The sequence below is a fragment of the Octopus bimaculoides genome, chromosome 2 (genome assembly GCF_001194135.2).
Source record: "Octopus bimaculoides isolate UCB-OBI-ISO-001 chromosome 2, ASM119413v2, whole genome shotgun sequence".
NCBI classification, from domain to species: Eukaryota; Metazoa; Mollusca; class Cephalopoda; order Octopoda; family Octopodidae; genus Octopus; species Octopus bimaculoides.
The window spans coordinates 37,128,292-37,147,126 of record NC_068982.1 but is presented as its reverse complement, the minus strand read 5'-3'; the positions used below and the strand labels follow the sequence as shown (position 1 = coordinate 37,147,126).

The window sequence follows — 18,835 nt, the reverse complement described above, 5'->3', positions numbered from 1 at the left end:
ATGCACCATTTTGAGCGTGGCCGTTGCCAGTACCGCCTGACTGGCTCCTGTAGGATTTTCGAGCGAGATCGTTGCCAGTGCCCCTGGACTGGCTTGTGCGGGTGGCACATAAAAGACACCATTTCGAGCGTGGCCGTTTTCGTGCGGGTGACACGTAAAAGCACCCACTACACTCTCTGAGTGGTTGGCGTTAGGAAGGGCATCCAGCTGTAGAAACTCTGCCAAATCAGACTGGAGCCTGGTGTTGCCATCCGGTTTCACCAGTCCTCAGTCAAATCGTCCAACACATGCTAGCATGGAAAGCGGACGTTAAACGATGATGATGATTCAGGGTAGGTGTAAGAGGCTGAATCTGCCAAGTTTGAAAACAAAACAGGTAGAATATATGAGCTGGATATAACCGATTTAAATGCTAAAGGCTTAAGTCAACCACTCAGTTGGGTTATGGTAGTGTTTGAATTTAGAATATAAAGAGCCAGAACAAATATCCCAAATATCTTGTCTGATGCTCTAAAATTCTACAAACAAGACTGATACTCCTAAAAGGCTGAAAGATAGAGCTGAGATTTTAACCCAGAGCACAATTACCCAAAACGAATGCTGCAAAGCATTTTATCTGATGCTCTAAAATTTCTGCCCCTTGTCACTCGAGAGTGTTAAACCTTTAATTCTGAATGGTTTATGCTTAGACATAAAAGGGTTAATTAGCATACTGAAATTATGATTTCTATTTTTTGCATAAGGACACATAGTTTGGATGCAGGCCCTGTTAATTTCTTTAACACCAGTACTATTCTGTCACTTATTTTATTAACAACAAAAACGAAAAGCAAAGTTGGCTTTGGTAGGGTTTTTAACTCAATGTATCAAATGAAGTAACTTTGCAAGATTCTTAGTCTGGCACACTACCATTTCTGATACTATCTTACCTTAAAATGGAGAAATACTGAAAAAGAAAACTGAGGAAGGTGTAAATTACTTTAATTAAATTTGTGTAGGAATTGTGTCAACTGCGTGCCGGTGGAACATAAAAGCACCCACTACACTCTCGGAGTGGTTGGCGTTTGGAAGGGCATCCAGCTGTAGAAACTCTACCAAATCAGATTGGAGCCTGGTGTAGCCATCTGGTTCACCAGTCCTCAGTCAAATCGTCCAACCCATGCTAGCATGGAAAGCGGACGTTAAACGATGATGATGATGATGATGATGATGATGATGATGATGATCCATTTAAACTATTGATAATTACAAAAATAGTATTTACCTTTAACTTGTCTTCTTGCTTCGAAAAATCTTCAAAGTCTCTTCCTGTCAGCTCCTGTGAACTTAACTGTTGTTGAACAGCTGAAATACTCCGAAGAATCTCCTTCAATTCATTTGTATACTGAGAAGAAGTTTTTGAGTTAAGAATGCTTTTGGAAAGGTGGCTTGAGACAGCAGTTAGTGTAGTTTTTGTAATAGCTTTCTCCGAAGCAACAGCAGCAACTGTAGCTGTAGTGCCTGAGTCCAGAGCATGTCTGCATTGTAAGCTCTGGGAGCGAAGATCCTGCCATCGTCTGTTGAGTTTTAGGAGTTCAGGTTCCACGATTTCTAAAGCTTCTTTACCTTTTAGTTCTTCTCCACTTCTGTTTAAGCTATCCACATCCCTCTGTCTTCTTTTTAGTTCCTCTTCAACTGCCTAAAATAATAAAAAATACACTTGTAAGTTTAAGAGAGGTATGTAGTCAATAATCAAAAGATTAAAGCCTTAATTACAATGTTAATAAGAGGAATTTTTTCAAAGAATTCAAAAGAAGGTACTTGAACATACAATAACAGAAAGACATGACAAATAATTTTTAATCAAAGATGTAGTCATTATTATAGGAGCAAGCATAACTGAGTGATTAAAAAGTTCACTTAGTAACTATGTGTTTTGGGGTTCAATTCCATTATGTGATACCTCCTTAGGCAAGTATATCCTACTATGGCCTCAAGTTGATCCATACTTTGTGGGTGAAATTTGTTGGAAGGAAACTTTATAGAAACCCATTGTAAACATGGGGGTGGGAAGAGAAAGAAAGAGGGAGAGAGAGAGAGCATGAAAGACTTGTCTCCATATCTTTACACTAGCACTGCTTAGACAGCTCTGACATTCATTTATGTTCTGTATAAACGATATTTCAGAACTTGGTGGTTTAAACATGTGAAGTCTAGTAAAATAAAGTTTCTTATTTGAAAACAAGTAAGGGCTGACATTAGAAAAAGCATCTGACCATTGACTAGGGTCTTAAGAAGTCTTGTCCAACTCTCACCAGCATGGAGAAATCAGATATAAAAATTATGATGATGATATGCTAAAAATATATTCTGGCATATACTGGATGCTAAAGTTTCAAATTAATATATTTGGGTTTTGAATTTTCTTGAGGCACTAAGTGTATATGTGTATGGTTTCAAATCAAAAAATCTTAAATGTTTTTACAAGTGTTTCAGATGTAGTCTATATTTATATAAATGTATATGTATTTCTATAAATAAAACTAAAATAACTTTATTCAGAGTTCCTTAATAGCAGCTTAATTTCATAATTATTTTTGCTAGAAATATTAATATTTGATTTAGTTGTTGGGGTTTAACAGATATTTCTCCTTTCTATGAATTACATGTGTAAAAGTGGTTGGAAATGCACACACACGCTGTGTGGTAAAAAGTTTGCTTCCCCACTCGGTGATTCCAGGTTCAGTCCTACTGTGTGGCACTTTGGGCAAGTGTCTTCTACTATAGTTTTGGGTCAACCAAAGCATTGTGAGTGGATTTAGTAGATGGAAACTGCCAGAAGCCTGTATATATATATGGGTGTGTGTGTGTGTGTGTGTGTGCACTACTGCTTGATAACCAGTGCTGATGTGCTTATGTACTTGTAACTTAGCAGTTCAGCAAAAGAAACTGATAGAACAATTTTCGCAAGGGCCACAGGCTAATGACCTGAAACAAGTAAAAGATAAAAGATACACACACACACATAAGGGCCTAGATGTGCAGAAGTTCATGTGATTTTGGATTAGGTCTCTTTGTGTCTTTTACTATAGTCTCAGGTTGACTAATAACTTAAGAGTAAATTTTGAAAGATGGAAACTCTGAAGAAGCCTGATGTATGTGTATACATATAATGTACACACACATATATGTTGATGCACATACACAAAGAGCTTCTACATGGTCCATCAAAATGAAACAAAAAACTTTGTACAATGGTGCCCTTAATATATTAGACAATGATAATATTATTAGACTCCATGACGTACAGGAAGATATAATGATCATGACTACTATGCCTCCTGTGCAACCTAGAAACTATAACAACTAAAGAAGACAATGTAGTGGATCAATCTGCTAGAAATAGCAGCCAAAGCTCAATCAGATTGTACCCCACCACCTTAAAATTAAAAAAAAAAATGATGCATAAGAGATCGCCATTCCTGACATACAAAACAGATGGGATGGTCATAGTCAAAGGTTTTTATCATAGATCTACATAACCCAGGCTGGGACTACACAACTAAGAATGTTTTATAGTCAAATAGAAAGCTTTTACTTCAGTGACTCTCTGTTATTTACCTTCTTGGATGGATGTATTTTACCATTTACCCTCTTACTTCTGTGCAAAAATACATACTATTAAATCTTTATATATAAAATCCACTGCCAATGCCAACCCTTTAGCATTCAGATTTCTCTGTCAAATGCAGTGCTTATTTATTCACATTCATCATCATCATCATCATTTAACGTCCACTTTCCATGCTAGCATGGGTTGGACGATTTGACTGAGGACTGGTGAACCAGATGGCTACACCAGGCTCCAATCTGATTTGGCAGAGTTTCTACAGCTGGATGCCCTTCCTAATGCCAACCACTCAGAGAGTGTAGTGGGTGCTTTTACGTGTCACCCGCACGAAGGCCAGTCAGGCGGTACTGGCAACGGCCACTCTCAAAATGGTTTATTTTATGTGCCACCCGCACAAGAGCCAGTCCAGGGGCACTGGCAACGATCTCGTTCGAAAATCCTTACACATGTCACGGGCACAGGTATCTTGAATTAATCAAGTATGAGCTTATAGCTTTGAAATTTCAACGATGTGACTGTTTATTTTTAGAATAACATTGTAGAGTAGGTGTGAGAGGCTAGATCTGGTCAGTTTGAACATAAAACAGATAGAATCTTTGGGCTGGATATAACTGGTTTAAATGCTGAAGGGTCAAGTGTCTGTGTTACATGCTAGCATGGAAAAAAGATGCTAAATGATGGTAATTCTAAATGACAGGTGAACCCAAATTAGTGATGAGTGGGCTCAGGAAGAAACAAATTAAGCAGAAGCACTCTTATTCAGATGAAAAAAATAAAAATTATATATCTAGAAGAATGCCTGGGAATTTTTAAAAATTGATCTTTAAGAATATTCATTTTTTATCATATTGAATTCTTAATGAATTATAAAATACAAAATTAAATTGTGTTCCCATACGAGGCTATTTTACAAACTAACTATTACACGGCTTATATAGTTAAAGTAAAGTGTCATTATATAAGTGAAAGGAACAGGCAATTTTAGTAAATAAATAGAAGTCATTCTTATTCAAAGGAAGTAATTATGAATAAAACCAGAACAGCTAATTGTGATTTATTGAATATGATCTTTTTTTTTTAACATGTTCATTACCATAGGTAAAAATGTAATCACAATTATATAATTCTGCTATTTATTTATTAAAATATAGATATACTCTAATCAAATCAATAAATTTAATTGGATTACTATATAGTTTTTGGCAATAAAAATTATATATTTATGCTATATGGATACCAACATTCAAAATTTCCTTCTGCAATATTACTGTACTATGAATAGTACTACATGCAAGCATAAAATGGAAGAAAATTGTAGAAATCAGGAAAAATAGTTGGTTATTTTTCACCAAATGTTCTTGAGGAAAACCTTAAGAATTCTGAACCTCAATCTTTTCACAGTGAAGATGTCTTGAGAAGAGCATTGTTGTGAAGACTTCATGACATGTTAAAGATCATGCCTAATTGGTCGCATCCAACTGCAGCTAGATAAATGGAGTATAGGCACCACCACAAAAAGAATAAAATGGAGAAAACTAATGGCCATATGGCATTAAAACTTTCTGGAAGACTTGACAGCTGTTACCAATAGACACTGGAAAAAGAACACATGCAGTCAAGGACATTGAAGAAGTACAGTCCAATGTGTGAATGCATGGAATGTGATTTCAAAAATTGCATGGTTGCTTCACTCCAGCAATATTAATAGTTATTAAAAAGAATTATATAATAAAAGTGAACCATACTTCCATATCTCAGAATATATTAGGCTACAAGGTATTTTTGGCGCAGAGGTGTAAAATATAATTGATATGATAATATTTTCCTTCAATAATCATAGTTTTTCATTATCTCAAAATAAAAACTACAAATTTGCATATAGTTTCATTTCGAGTAAAGGCTCCAAGTTCATTTCAAATTACTAACTGAAACACAAGCACTCACACACAAACAAGCACTCATACACACACAATAGAAATATATCAAATGAAATAAGTTTAAGATGCTTTGAGCAGTTTGTGCATATTAGAACAACATCAACAGAAAGATAAACTTTTATTCATATAATATTAGTAAATGAAATATCTATTGCATTATCTGAAACTTAAAGGGAACATAAATATATTTCTCTAGCTTTTTGTTATCAAAATTCAGTATAAAATTGCTTAGTTACCAATGTCTGTTATGTGTATAGCAATATTAACAGTTTGCAGAAATACAATTATATTAAACTTAGAAAAAGAAGAAAGTAATCTCACAAGAATTTAATATCAATGAGTGGTTTATTAAAGCAATGAGAAAAGGAATTTCCAAAGAAAAATATCAAAAATCAATCCAAAGGTTTTTGCTTAGAATCAATAGACAGATTTCCATTTTGCTAGAATTGATACATTTCAGAAAATTAAAATTTCTTAGTAGCTGCAAATCGAAGAAACTTATTTTGTACTTTTTGAAATTTCCTCATGCGGTAAAATCTACAAATAAAATATTAAACAAAATTACTCATGTGTAGTTTAAACTAATTATGGATGAGAAATAGATATCAATGAAGCAGAAAAATGAGTAACGAGTGCAGTTACATCTGACTGGGAATGGAGGACCAAGGATGGTTTGGTTCAGAAGGTGACTGAATGGTAATTGAATCTGTCAACAAGTGAGAAGATAATTTGGTAGAAGTATAGAGTAGAATTAATATAGTAATTAAACTCTCACCCTGTTTATTTTAATATTTTGTCATTTCTTTGGATACTCAAGATTCTTAAGTTAATAATATTACAAGGTTTCAAATAATCAAAAAGATTAAGTATAAAAAGATATCAAATTATTCCTAAGAAGCATATTCTGGCAGTTTTATTTCCAAAATTATGAAGCATAAGAAGTTTGACAAATGAAGACTAAAAGAAATAAATAAAATAAATAAATAAATACATAAACACTCTTCAAATAATTAAACTAGAAAAATACAAATGTGATCTTATTTCAGCTAGGCACATGCACACACACACACACACATGCCAAATAAATTATTCACATTAATGTGAGCCTTGAGGATTATGTACAATTTAGCAGTGTAGGTATCTCCTGTTTAGACATCAAATTGGTTATGTAAATTTGATAGCATTTGTAATTGCACCGACCCCTTTCTCAGTAAGATATGAAGTTTAGTATTCTGTATTGTATTTGTTACTATATACATACATATATATACATATATATATATATGTATATATATATATATATATATATATATATATATATATATATATGATACTTATTAGAAGCCTCTTTATGAAACACTAGCTTATAGCATTTTGATTCTAGCTTCATTAAAAGAAATTTGTTAAATATGCCTGTACATTTCCATCGTTTACATTCTCTAGTTTGAGAAACCTAGAGTTTAAAACTGCTTCTCACTTTGAACATTTAACTTCATTTAGACATGAAAAGATAGGCTTTGTCAGTTATCTATTCAAATACTGAAGAACACTTCTTAATTTGGTCAATATTTCTAATGTCTTACTACTACTGACTTGCTTCTCAATGTACCAGACATGCTGTGTCATCCTTGTCATAAATAATACATAAGCAACTTTAAAACATGACTAAACCCATTATCACCAAAAAACACAGAAACAAAATTCAAAAGTATGAAATTCTGGCAACAAATTAAAATGTCTGGAGAAATCCATTTAATGCCTTTCCTAATAATTGAAACATGCCTTTGGCAGATTCCATTTCAAGTAAACTGAAGGCATTCAGTTTACTCTGTTAGACGATGTACATCTGTTAGATGATGCACACATTTTAACATTTCACATCAACGAGGCAACTTTGTTTTTTCATAATGAAAGTGAAATGTGGTGGAATTTTACATCTATTGCAAACTATATAACTTGAATGGATCAAATTATATTAAATTAATCAGTGTTTCTAAATCATGCAAAGTAAACTCTTCAAGTAATTATTGCTAATCTTCAGTGAAAGATTATATTAACATATTTATATACATGTATATTTAATAAATATTTAGTGGAGAGAGGGGAAGAATATATAAATACATGTACATGTATATTTTATGCGTACACACACACACACACACAAAAATTAAATATTTCTTTTCCTAGGCAATGGCTTATATACGAATTTCTGCTAAGGTGAAGCTAGTTAGAGACACCTTTGAAAAATTCTCTCCAAATTACCTTATGCAACATTCATGATTCTACGTGAGTAATAAATGTATCTATCTTCAGTGATGAAGACAAAATTACAGGTAACTGAATCAAAAGGTTTAGTTCTTCTTTGTACCAGGTCTTTCTACACTATGAGATTTTCCAAATTGAACTCTTTTGTAGGTTTAATTTATGAAAACAATGTTAGGAATATATTGCATTGGAGAAAACATGAAAGTAAATTATTGTATTTGATAGCATGTAAGATGAACATAGAAAAAAAAAAAACAAGTTTAAAAACATCGCCCTAAATCCTATATGCAAAACTGCATAAGCTCTAATGCATTGAAAACTTTTATCCTGAATATGAGCTGCTGAAATTAGGGTGTATCTAAAATGCCTGTACATCTTTCATGCCATCAAATACAGTAATGTCACTGTTTAGTGTAAGGATAGTGGGATGGTCGAAAGGCTAATGTAAAGCAGGTGGATGGCTGTAAAGTACTGGATAAAATATTTTGAAATACAAAGTTTCCCATTACATTGTGACTTCACATCTCATTGGGGGTGGGTGGGCATCTTTTATTTTTCTAAAAGATTGATTAAAATAAATATCTGTTTTGTAGTGATGGTTGATTTAATCGACTGTGACTTCCCTTAAATTCCTGAACTTGTGATAATGTTAAGAATCAATATTAATGATTTATGTGAAATAAAATAAAAATTTAGGTTGGTAAAAATAACTCTGTAAAGTTTAGTGCCTATCCTAATTAATATAAGTAAAAAAAATTCAATACTATTTAGCAGGTGTCCGCAAGGAATAGAATAAACCACAATAAATTTTAACCTAGTTTCAAAAACATTAATTTAAATTAAGAAAATGTTATATATAAAACCCGATTCCACAATAAATAAAATATCTAAGCAGAATTTCTTTGGTAAGTTTTTCCCTTTTGTTTTATAAGAATTAGATTTAATAATTATTATCTTGTGACAATTGCTTTAAAATGATTTGAAAAATTAGAGACATTAAATAAAGAACAAGCCTGAAGTAATACAACAAATGACCAGATTAAGAAACTGTTATACCTTCTAATTTTAGTAGTCCATTGTCTATGGATTAGAACTTATAACCATTATAATCTCATAAATCTATAACATCTCCATCTTACATACTGTAGTATATAGATAAATGACTGACAAAATAAAACTAAGCTAAAAAGATTTTGATCAAGAATTATAATCATAGGACTGTATAAAAATGATTTTTGAGCCTGGTGTAGCCATCTGGTTTCACCAGTCCTCAGTCAAATCGTCCAACCCATGCTAGCATGGAAAGCAGACATTAAACGATGATGATGATGATGATATGCATCTCAAAACATGGTATTTTCGAAGTTGAAAGAGTTTATATATGTTTGTAAATGTTATAAAATCTTTTGTATAATATGTTTCAGCTCTGCAGGGTCTGTTGTCTAATTAATGTGATAATGATACTGTTCTAATCAATATGTCATTCTGATCATTATTGTACACCTATCATTTTTAGTTCAGTCCCAAAACATCAGTTGGTCATCATGCAGAAGTCAGTGATAGAAGACAGAATTTGAACTCAGAATGCAAAGGATGAAAGGCGAAGTTGACCTCCATAGGATGTTGCAGAAAGCAAGAGCAAATAATATAAGGCATTTTACCTGAAGCTTTAACAGCTGTCAAGTCACTTGCCTTAATTTGTATATTTTTGTCCAAATCAAAAATTCAATATTATCTAACTGGTCTATTTTTCCCCCCCTTACTTGATCTAAAATTTAAAAACAATTCTTCACAAAACTTTTGATAAATAAACTGATGTTTTTCCTTCTGATGAAGATATGACAATTGGAAAATGGTTGAAGTGATGTATAACCTATATATTCTAAATTAGATAGGCAATATATTTGACAAGATAGAGATTTTATGGGATTGTTTACTAGGTTTACTTTCTCTTCATTCAATTACATAAAGTATTTTCAACTCTAGTCTTATTGACATAAAATACATAGAGAAAACCAAGAATGTTTATTAATTGCTTTTCCTTTACAAAGAAAGCATAAGGAGTATGAAAAGTCAGCATAATTCTTGTCGAAGTGATTTAGGAGGAAGAAACTGAAAAGTAAAATTATCCACCTCGATATGATTTTGGCCTGGATTAAAATAGTAACAAATTGAATTTGTTTCATGAAATATGTGTTCGAACCAAGTTTAGAAGACAGAACAATGGCTGAATGAGATACATAAAAATAGGTAATTTGTACTGATAGAAACAGAATGGCAATTTGAGGAGAGGCTAAAAGTTCCAGAAATAAGTATTTCTATATGTACTTTATAATCTATATCACCATAATAACATTTCTGACAAATGAGATGTCTTTAGTGAATTAATCAGTGTGATACAGACAGATATAGAATAATCCAGAAAATATTTGACTTAAGACAGAATGCAAAAAAATTTTTTTAAATAAAAAGTTATTCTACTTTATGAGAAGCAAAACTAGATACTAAGCATCACAGCTAATCCAGAAATTCATGTTAAATGCTTCAAAAGAGTTGAGAGATAAGCTATATTGGATCTAACAGTAACAGAACTTCAGTTCTACAGGATTCAGATCCTCGTCAATTCAAATTGTACTGCACTGCTCTCTATGTATATTTTAATAGGTATTGAGCATTTCTTTATTATTATTATTATTATTATTATTATTTACATTATTTACATTTGTCGGATATCCGACAAATGTAAATAATGTAAATAATGTAAATAATTCCTCATCTCTTAAATATAGAACTGTATTATTATTATTATTATTATTATTATTATTATTATTATTATTATTATTATTATTATTATTTTCAAGTATTAATTAGATATGTTAAGGAAGTTTGAGGAATCTCTTAGACATTAAGACATCTTTAATCATTCAGGCACTACTAGACCTCATTATTTAGGAATTATTATAGAGATCTTTATTAAAAATGAAATTATTTCAAGATCTATAACAACTGCTGATTGGGAAGGTTTCATCAAAGTATGCTGACATGAATAATTGCATTTTGAGTAGAATACTCAAATTTTTGGATATATTAGGAAGCCTACCTCAACTACTTGAACAAAACATCAACCATATCCAAGAAGTCTCATAAGAATGAATATTCACAAATTATGTCTCACAGGCTAAAATGTAACACTGAACGTAGTGGTGGTAGTGATAATGATGATGATCAGGTTGGTGATGAAACATGGGCCAAATATCACTTTTCTGCATTTACTAATACATAATGATTTAAGAGTTTGAAATGTTCAGAAGGACTATGCACTTGCCAAATGCTTGTAACATATACCAACATCACATGACAAATAATATATTTTTTCAAGTGCACTTTCATAACAGTGCACCAAAAACCAGTAATTCTTTACACATTACTGAAGGTGGCAGTGTCATTGATCCAAAGAAAATGAAACTCAATATTGCTGGAAATAAAATTTTTTACCTAAAAAATACCTTTTTCTACCATATCAAATTCTGAGTAACACAAAACAAATTTTCAAACATTGAGATTATTATCATATGATTTTTTTGAGGTTTGTACACCAAATGAAGCACGTATGTAACAAAAAGAAAGTTTAATCTCTAAAACATTTTAATGAGACTGAGACTATACCTCTAATGTAGTAGTGTCATTTAGTGACTACACTTTATCAAGAGTTATTCTTGTAAACAAAATAAATATGGAGTGGAATGTCACTCAATTATTTACAACTTCTACTTTCAATATGACATTACATCAAAGGCATTAAATTTATCTTTTAATGATCCATAAATGGAAGTATGTTTACTGGATAAGGAGTCTGCTTCAACAAACATGATAGCATGGAATTCTATCATTCATTAACAAGAGGGCATTCTTGTAACTGTTGTTTAAGAAGCAAAGCACTAACAGAACAGCAAAGAGAGGTCACAGTTCATCACTGCTACCACAGTTGAACTGATAAAGACTTTACACAATTCATGGTTTTCCACTGCTCATGGCAATTATTCCTTACTGAGGTCTGTATTGCCTGAGAGTTGATCGATGAATGTTTAAGCAAGCAGGTCTTCCTCTACTATATCTCCCATTAATTGGTTGCCATAATAGTAGCTTATGTATAACTTCCTGCTTATTTCTCCAGCAATGTCCTGCTAATCATAACTGTCTTTTAACAAGTGTGATCAAATTTCCATATAAACTTTCATTTGTAATATGTTGATGTCAGTTTGTTTTGTATAACATTAAGCATTTTAATGTCAGTTACAATCACTCAACCAAATCAAAAATGGAATTTATGAATATTGGAAGAACTGTTAATCTAAAACAGCATTCTAATATGTGTAAAGGGGCACATTGCTTAGCAGCCACAACTAAGTCTAAGATATATTTGGTATTTACAGCTTCACATAAGTACTGGATAAAAATGCATTCAAAAACTGCACAACCATGATTAAACATTCCATGTTTAGATTTGGGTTTCTAAAACAAAAGAGTGACAAGAATTTATGCTGCAAACCCAATTAAGCCTTTTTACTCTGCGTTTTTATTACCACAGAAAACAGGAGGGTTTTTATGCTGTTTACATTTTTCAGGTTTTTGATGTGCTAACTTATTTATTTCAGTGAAGTAATATAACTAAAGTCTTCCTTGTTTTTAAATAAAACACATCAAATTGTTAATTTTTAATTTGATAGCAAGAGTATTGAAAAAAAAAAAAAAATTTATATATAGAATAGCTTCAAACTTTCACAGGCTGAAAGCTGGATCCCAATAAATTTCTATTTCTTAACTAATTAGTTTAGGATAATTAACTATTTAAAATTTTTATATAAAAGTTAAACTGATCCATTTTCTCTCTCAGTTCATAAAAATATCAAAGACATATTGTCTATTTCAAAAAAATAACAATCTAAAATCAAGAAAATCTTGAATGAAGTAGTGTATGATACACTGTGTAAATACCCACTATTAACCTGAAGGAAATTTATATATACATGAAACTATCTCAAAGGAGATATTTGTTATGGGTGGAGATTCTGCCTCACTGACACAGTATCAGTTGCTTTTCATGTAGTGCAAAATACTTTTATTCCATCTGCTACTTTCAATTGATTCACTTAACAAGATGGGGCTCTTCATATCATTTTGTTTTGGAAGCTCATGTACAGAAGGTTGTTTATTCCAACAATACAAACAAAACATTTGCTTGAAATACATTTTTTAAAAGTTATATAACAAAACACAAGTTTAAAATATTAAAAATAATGTTAATTTATTCATAAGAGGTTGTGTTTATTAGTCTCTAAATGGTCTCTAATTTACAAATGAAGTCAAACAAATTAACATTTAACTTAATCTATAAAGGAAATGGAATTTGCACATATTCATAGCATAAAAGGGTTTAATTTAGTAATACCACCTATAAGTTATAGATGCAAATTTTCTTTGTTATATTGCTATAAAGTATAACTCTTTTTCGTTTGTTTGATTTCAATCAAATCATACAATGAAATACAAATTGCATTAAATTAATATTTTCACAGCAATATCCAGTCTTTTATGCTGAAATAATTTTTTAAATTAATGATCCTAACTCTTTATTTAAAAAATATATGAAACAAATCAAATTACGCAAATGATGAGTGTACTACAATTTAGCTCAATATATACAAGTTTTTAATTGTTTCTTTTTTATCATGTCTTATCTACACTCCAGTACTGAGTAGCCCTTGTCTACTAAAAGAAATATTCCTTTCCTACTTCGAACAATCTTCTCATTAAGCACAATTCAGCTATTTTCACTTTTAACTTCAAGACAGTATTTTGATATTACAGAATGCTATTATACAAGACTATAGAAATGAAAATCTTTTTCTTCAATAGTCCCTCCCTATATTTTGCTCTTAAACACACACACACACAGAAATAATAGGTAAAAATAATTTTGAGAGTTAAAAAGATATATTCTACACAAGTTTTACAAGTAAGCATTGTAAGCTTTGCTTAAATAGGACGTATTACAGTAATACAAAATCAACATTAGAACACACATATACCACCCTCCTCGACAACAAACTTAATACTGATGACACATCAACAAATAATTAGCTTTGTAAAGAGTAGACAGAGAGCTTTGTAAGTGAGCAGTTAGTGCAAGGCATAACCCTTAACAGCCTCATAACTGCAAATGAACAGCAGCACCCAAATGGAAACAGATTGATAAAATGTAAGAAAGATTCTAAATATGCTGGTTGTTATAAAGAAAAACTATTTTAACTTTTTAACAATAGAGTGATAATGAAGTACCACCAAACTACCACAACTCACTACTGGCAATATAAATACAAAATATGAGGTAAAGACGAATCAGAATAATTTTCTGTAATAGCTTCAATCTTGTTTCTTTGCCAAATATTTAACATATGATAGATAGCAGGTGGGCTTTGTTTGATGATGATGATGATGAAGATGACGATGATAGTGGTAATGATAATCAACAACATATCATACCAAAAATATTACTTTTATTCTGACCGCATGAATTAGAGACAAGGACGGAAGGGAATTAACCACTAAGAAATCCTGAGGTAGTGCATTCATAGCATTTCCAACAGTAGAAGATAAAACAACAAAGTGTTCATGTGTGTGTGTGTATATGTAAAAAAAACCCCAAAAAACTAGCAACATTTTAATTACTATTAAAAAGTCAGAGTATTTTCATGCCAATTATTAATTCAATTATATAAGAAATTTAAGATAATTAACATGATTTCATGTTTATTGATTACTTAATTCCTTAAATGATCACGAGAGTCATTAAACTGCTTCTGATGGGTCCTACATTAAAATATTAATTTTTGTTTGATACACATTGTTTCAGCTTGATCTAAATAAAACATTGAAGAGATAACAAAAGAGTTATTTCTATATTAATATAGTTAAAACCGTATGGTGGTTGCTGTTAGGAAGGGCATCCAGCTGTAAACACTCTGCCAAAACAGACAGTGAAACCTGGTGCAGTCTTCTGCTAAGCCAGCCCCTGCTAAATCATCTAACCCATGCCAGCATGGAAAAAAAAGATGTTAAATGACAACGACGATGATGATAAAAGCTAATTTATAAGTGAAAGGGTAAACATTGGATAAAACGCTTTAAGTCTTGTTTCTACTGTCTCCTTTCTTCTTTCCCAACACTCTAGAGTCAATCCTGAAATTAACTATTTAGAGTTTAATGTAAAAAATAGGAATACATTTGAGAAAGAAAAGTAAAACTGGCCCACTATTGGTGTTTGAACCATGTAGCAGTACTTGCCAAGTTACCTCATAACCAATTACACCACAGAGTATTTACATCACTCAGAGAGCACAAACCTCTGCCAAGGCAACACCAAATTCGTCTCAACAATTAGCCAGAGATGATTTTTAAAATGAGAATATCTGAAATAAACTCGACTGCATTCAAAAACGAGAATACTAAAATTGAACCTGACCACTCTCAAAAATTAAGTAAAAAAAAAAAAAAACGGAAAAATAATCCAGAATCCTTGTCCAGTACCAGATTGATCCCAAAATCTAATCAGTTCGTGCCAGCCACAAGGCCAAACATCCCTGAAAGTTTCATCTGAATCTATCCAGCGGTTCTTGAGATATCTTGTCCACGGACAAACAAACAAACATGACTGAAAACAATAGCTCTGCCTTCGCTAAGGTGGAGGTAATAATGTGGTCATCTAGTAAGCTATAGATACATGATTTAAAGACTGTCAGTAACCCTGTTTCTCTTTTCTGTCTGAAATTGGTGGTAATAATTTTCACTTTAGAAAGCCAGTCCTAGCTTTCATTTCTTCTGGTTGATCACTAATTTTAATTATCAACCTTTAGCATTTTTTTGAGACCTACTATTTCCTTTCTACATACATTCTACTGGTAACAACAGAAAATGTCTTAATTTACGCTGTTTGACAGATGAAAAATATATCACTGATTTTAAATAAGCCATGCAAAAATAGAAAAAAAAATACATGTAAAATCATGATGCACAAATATAGAAGATGAAATGACCCACCTAGTAAAAGTGATGAAAGTGAAACAAATTTTGAAAATTTAATTTCAAGTTTCATCTCTGAGTATACAGGCCCAAGGAAAACGATGAACAGAAATAACAGAAACAACCAATAATGAAGAATTTATATAATGTTGAAGCTGACTGAGGGATCAAAATATTCTAAGTGTTCATGAGAACAAATTTCATTTGCTTCAACAAAATGGAGTTTCAGTTGAACAAACGTGAAAAAAGAAAAAAACATTGAAAATATTAAACATTTTGAAATGTGCATTTTGTATTCATGTTTGTGCAAGCATATGTTCAGGCTCATCATTTATGCTAAAAAACATACAATTTATACCCTACAAACAATAAACATTATATGGATCATGCCGATGAAATAAGCAGCGACCAAATGTTATTGTAAAGGAGAAAACACTTTCAGCATACATAGCATAAATATTACGAATCAAAGTTAACTAACTGGAAAGCTGCAAAGAAATTAAGAGTGACTTGTATGTATCATGATTTCACTGTAAGATTCTGATTGTAATGTAAAAGGTAAACAACAACAATATATTGTGAAGTTTTTCATGCTCATAATTACAGAACTATCAAAGCATGGAACAACCCTCATTACTTAACTGTCAGGACACTGCATTCCTTAAAAGTTCCGTGCTTTCCAAAATTTGCCAACACTACTCCTGATGTGCCTGTGAACCTTTATATAGCTCTTTTACTGTTCCCTTTACTTTACGCTTTAATATCCTGCATGCTAATGCATGCACTTTTGGATGTAATTGCTCTTTTTCTTTACTTGGCTTACTGCTGTTTTCTGAGCACTGTATGCAATAAACTCATTCTCATTATTTTAAATGTTTTATTGAGTCTAGTAGGATGAATGATAAAGTCAGCTCTTGGTGTGTATTCTGAATTGTTTGTATTATCATCACCATTATCTAATGTCTCTTTTCCATGTTCACACAGGTCAGATGGTTTGACAGGAGTTGGCAGGCTGGACTGGAGAGCTGCACCAGGCTCCACTCGTCTGTTTTGGCATGATTTCTATGGTGAGATACCCTTCCTAATGCCAACCACTCTACAGAGTGTACTAGGTGCTTTTCATGAGGCACCAGCATGGGAGCTTTTTACATGGTGCCAGCATGGATGCTTTTTATGTGGTGCCTTGTAAAAAGTACAGGTGCTTATGTGGTACCAGCATGGATGCTTTTTTATGTGGCACCTACATGGGATATCACTAATAAAGAAAGGGAAAATTTATTGTAACTTCAACTGATGATCCACTGACAAGTTGTTTTTATCTACATGAAGGAAAACAATATGATGATATAATCTGAAAGTAAAATTATTAATTCTATTTGGATCATCTGAATATATTGTATGTATAACCCTATGACAAAGAATACACCATATTAATTAACAATACTAGCTGAGTAGGCTGGGTATACTTTATATGTGTGTTTACAACATTATATAAACACACACATGCATGTGCACATACACACACTCACCATTCTAACTCATTCCTTATATCAATACTTTAGAATATTGTTTTTAGCACTTAATTTATATCTTAAGATAACAAATGGTAAAAACAGAGATAAATAGTTCTGATTTAAGCATTTAAATTTTAATGACAATTTAACAACTTTGTATAACAGGTAGGATTTGGAAGAGAAACAGACAATGAATATTATTTTACAGTAATATATGTTCAAACACATATTTATAACACACATCTATAATTGTATATTTAGGTAATAAGTGTGTATGTATGTGTTTTATGTGTGTTCATATAATAAATGAGACAACAGATGAAAGAAAATCTCTGTTTGTATATAGAAATAAATTTATTTCTAGGAATATTACTCTTAAAATTAACTTTCAGCTTGCATTATTAACAATGTAATAGCTACAATATCAAAGAAAGGAAGTAGATTCATAATTTCCCATTTAACAAAATAATTTAATATTTAAAAACTAAATAAAACAAATGCATTTCACCATTTCAAAACATTTTCCTATTGTTTTCTTGATGAAGTTTGGTGAAATCAGAAGAATAAACAAAGTTATGAAAAATGTAAAAATTTGAGAAAATATTGGAAATTAGAATGTTACTTTTGAAAATAGATAATTTCAATAAGAAAGAAACAGGAAATATATATTTTAATAATATCTGAATCAAGTTAAAATTAAGTAGTAAATTTAGTTAGGGAAACAAAACAATTAAAGTAATCATAAAAGCTTAATATTTTGATTTTAGAAATTCAAAACTAATTGTTACAGTAACAGGAGAATTCCAATCTTTTGCTTTAAGAAATTATATATTCTGTAAGAAGTAAATTATAATGACCATTAAACATTAGCTATTTGATAATTATAAGTAAATATAAAACTCTTTTAAATTTAGTTAAAAAAAAAAAATTAATACAATTTATGCTCTTTCCTTTAGAGAATAGCAATTAAACTTATGAAATATTTTAAAAGAAATGATAGTGAAGAATTATTTACGTTTTTCAGTAGCCACATGCCAAAAACAAGTGCTGCAGCAATGAAGCAGAGGATGGCTAGGGATATGAGGACAGTGAGGGCTGCCACCAGTGTCACCAAATCATCAGCCATGACAGAGAGGAACACTAACACTGCTGCAGAAGTTTCAATAATTGGGAACATCCAAAAGTTTTAAGTTTTCAAACTTGTTGAGTAAGGAAGTTGGTATGATGGTTGTGGAAAGTTAATCCAACAGAGTTTGCTGGTTCCATTCAAATGTGCAAAGAAAATACAGCAGCATCTTGTGGAAAACATATTGTATGGTCAAATTCTTCTTTCGAAACAGAAAAAATCACTGGACTGTAGCAACAAGTAAAAAAGGTAACCTCAATAACATATGGACGCTGAACCAAAGATACTGTCTGACAATAGTAAC

General features: G+C 31.5%; 1 protein-coding gene and 1 long non-coding RNA gene across 6 annotated transcripts in view; one reads left to right on the top strand and one right to left on the bottom strand.

The window, feature by feature from the left end:
• Positions 1 to 17,490, top strand: part of LOC128250700 (uncharacterized) — a 97,052-nt gene extending 79,562 nt beyond the window's left edge. The window contains exon 3 of the long non-coding RNA XR_008266701.1: positions 16,876 to 17,490. This is a non-coding gene — a long non-coding RNA (uncharacterized LOC128250700). The remainder of the gene's footprint in view (positions 1 to 16,875) is intronic.
• LOC106873450 (dystrophin) overlaps positions 1 to 18,835 on the bottom strand; it is a 562,674-nt gene that overhangs the window by 292,610 nt on the left and 251,229 nt on the right. For all 5 annotated transcript variants that reach the window (XM_014920808.2, XM_052976364.1, XM_052976366.1 and 2 more), the window contains one exon: positions 1,265 to 1,678. In XM_014920808.2, the coding sequence (XP_014776294.2) occupies positions 1,265 to 1,678 (414 nt within the window). The remainder of the gene's footprint in view (positions 1 to 1,264; positions 1,679 to 18,835) is intronic.